Genomic DNA, 2,415 nt, shown 5'->3' with positions numbered 1-2,415 from the left:
TCCTCTCTTTAGAATGACAAACGATTACAGATACTCGATAATTAGGTGTGGTAAATGTCGACTTGCTTGAAATAATTGCTTGTTACGACTGAGTAGAGAGAAAGAGAGAGAAAGAGAAAGAGACAGAGAGAGAGAGAGAGAGAGAGAGAGAGAGAGAGAATAAAAAAAGAAGAAATTCGAGTAAATATCGACGAGAAGTCGAACAATTCTTTAGGGTGTATGTAAGGGTTTCTACTTTCTATGTCTCCATCGATGGGCAAAAGACGGGTAAAAGACTTTTTGCTGGCTTTCCGGTAACGAGGGCTATTTATTTCTCTCCGGGCCATTAGCACCCGGTCTCGGCACTTCGGTTCGAGTTAACATCGGTGAGCGATGCATCCGGTCTCTTCTCGATCGGAAACGATTCAAGCTACGATCCTCTCTCTCTCTTTCTCTCTCTCTCTTTCTCTTTCTCTCTCTGTCTCTCTTACTCACTCGTTCATTCCCTTTCTTTTTCTTCTTCTCTTCTACCCCCTCTTCCCTTCCCTCAATGCTTCCTGGCCATTAGCCGTTTCACCGAGATCACCGTCACGTATAACTCGTGGCATCTCTCTCCTCAGAGTAAATCGCCGATCGATCTCGATCCGCGATCGTGTCGGAACATTAGCTCGAAATTGCGCTATCCGTTTGACCCGGCGAGCACCGCGGGATCGATCGTCGTCGCGTCGATCATCGTGTATCATCCGGATCTCTCTTCGCGGCTCGTTGCGTCTTCGTGGCGCAACGTTGGCGTCGATCAACTCTAACAATATCGTGTGTATATCTATAATACGAACCAAATAGATAGAGATACCTACCCATTCCTATTTCAGTTTCTATTCGATCGCGAATTGTAGACTGTTGTAGAAACAGATTTCAGAAATCGACTTTCTCCGAACACCTCCGAACTAATCGGTTGGATCTTATTCTAGTTAGCGTCAAATCTATCCCAAGCTCCAATATCCGTATATCGAATATAAGAGAATTGGATATCGGGATTGATGGATTAATTAATCCGGAAAATAACGGATGACTTTGATACGTTAGATCGTTGTGCGTTGATCTTTAATGATCTTTACTGTTGAGTGATCCATCGTGGAACGCTTTGGCTCGAATTAACCTAGCCGCACATATACACGCATATACACACACACACACACACACACACACACACATGCACACGCACACATACACACTTTTTCTCTTGGTGTCGTGTTCATCGAAAACCGTTGTTGCATTTTCGAGGGAAAAGATCACGACAGGCGCAGATAATAAATCTTATCTTACTAGTGCGTACCGTTTCTGCATCGTAACAGCCGTCTTTTCTCAAAAAAGAACTCATGTACAAGGTAGATCTTAGCGAATTTGAAAGAGAAAGAGAGAGAGAGAGAGAGAGAGAGAGAGAGAGAGAGAGAGACGACAACGATTATGCTTTCGATGCGCCGTAAAGTCGATCGCGCTACCGAAAATGTTAGGGGCAGGGAGGAAGAAGAGGTGGTTGGTTAGTTGGTTGGTTGGTTTGGACGGCGGGGTGACGTCAAGCCAAACGGGCGAGGCTATTTTCGGAGAATCTGGTGAACAGATAGAGGGAGAGCAAGAGAGGTGGAGAGGTCGAGTCTCTCGAGACGAGTTCGGGTCAGCTTCCCTCACCCACGCCACCCCTCTTTTTTTTCTTGGCCGTTCTCCAAGGTATACCGTCGAGCGCGATAACGCGATACATGCTCTCTCTTTCTCTCTCTCTCTCTCTCTCTCTCTCTCTCTCTCTGTCTCTCTCTCTCTCTCTCTTTAATATTCTTTTAAAAATTATTTTCGAACGTAAAAAATAAATCGACGAGAACGAGAAGAAAAACAATTTTGTAAAATATTTACATAATACGTTCAACGATATGATAGACAAGTAGTTTTTCTACTTTTTTTTTATTTCACCCGTAATTTCATATCTATTAATGAATATTTTCTTCGATATTTTTATAATAAACGAAACAATGAAAAATCATGCTTACGTACGCACGCACGCGTGGACACGTGCATTAAATTATAAACAAGCTTCATATGTTGATATAATTTATTACAATTATAATACGATTATATCTAGAATAAAAAATATTTTTATAATTGGAACCATCTTGTATACCTGTCTACTACAATCGATTGGTTCGGTCAACTGATACGAAACATTCGAAGAAACAAATTGATGTCGATCGAGAGCGGGAAACAACGATTTCTCGAAAGCACGTCGGAACCTTTCACAATGGGAAGAACCTTCCCCTTGCCTTTCTCTCTCTCTTTCTCTATCTCTCTCTCTTCCTCTCTGTCTCTCTCTCTCTCTCTCTCTCTCTCTCTCTCTCTCTCTCTCCCTCTCCCTCTCTCTCTCTCTTTCTCTTCCTCTATTTCTTT

The 2,415-nt window shown here is 42.7% G+C and overlaps 1 protein-coding gene across 1 annotated transcript in view; it reads right to left on the bottom strand.

Annotated features, from left to right (window-relative positions):
* Positions 1 to 1,367, bottom strand: part of LOC124952372 — a 28,939-nt gene extending 27,572 nt beyond the window's left edge. Inside the window, exon 1 of the mRNA XM_047502146.1 lies at positions 1,316 to 1,367. Within this exon, the coding sequence (XP_047358102.1) occupies positions 1,316 to 1,326 (11 nt within the window). The 5' untranslated portion in view covers positions 1,327 to 1,367. The remainder of the gene's footprint in view (positions 1 to 1,315) is intronic.
* Between the last annotated feature and the right edge of the window lie 1,048 nt (positions 1,368 to 2,415).

The sequence above is a fragment of the Vespa velutina genome, chromosome 10, assembly GCF_912470025.1.
Source record: "Vespa velutina chromosome 10, iVesVel2.1, whole genome shotgun sequence".
Classification (NCBI taxonomy): Eukaryota; Metazoa; Arthropoda; class Insecta; order Hymenoptera; family Vespidae; genus Vespa; species Vespa velutina.
The sequence above is the reverse complement of the archived record's forward strand: the minus strand, read 5'-3'. Positions and strand labels throughout refer to the sequence as shown.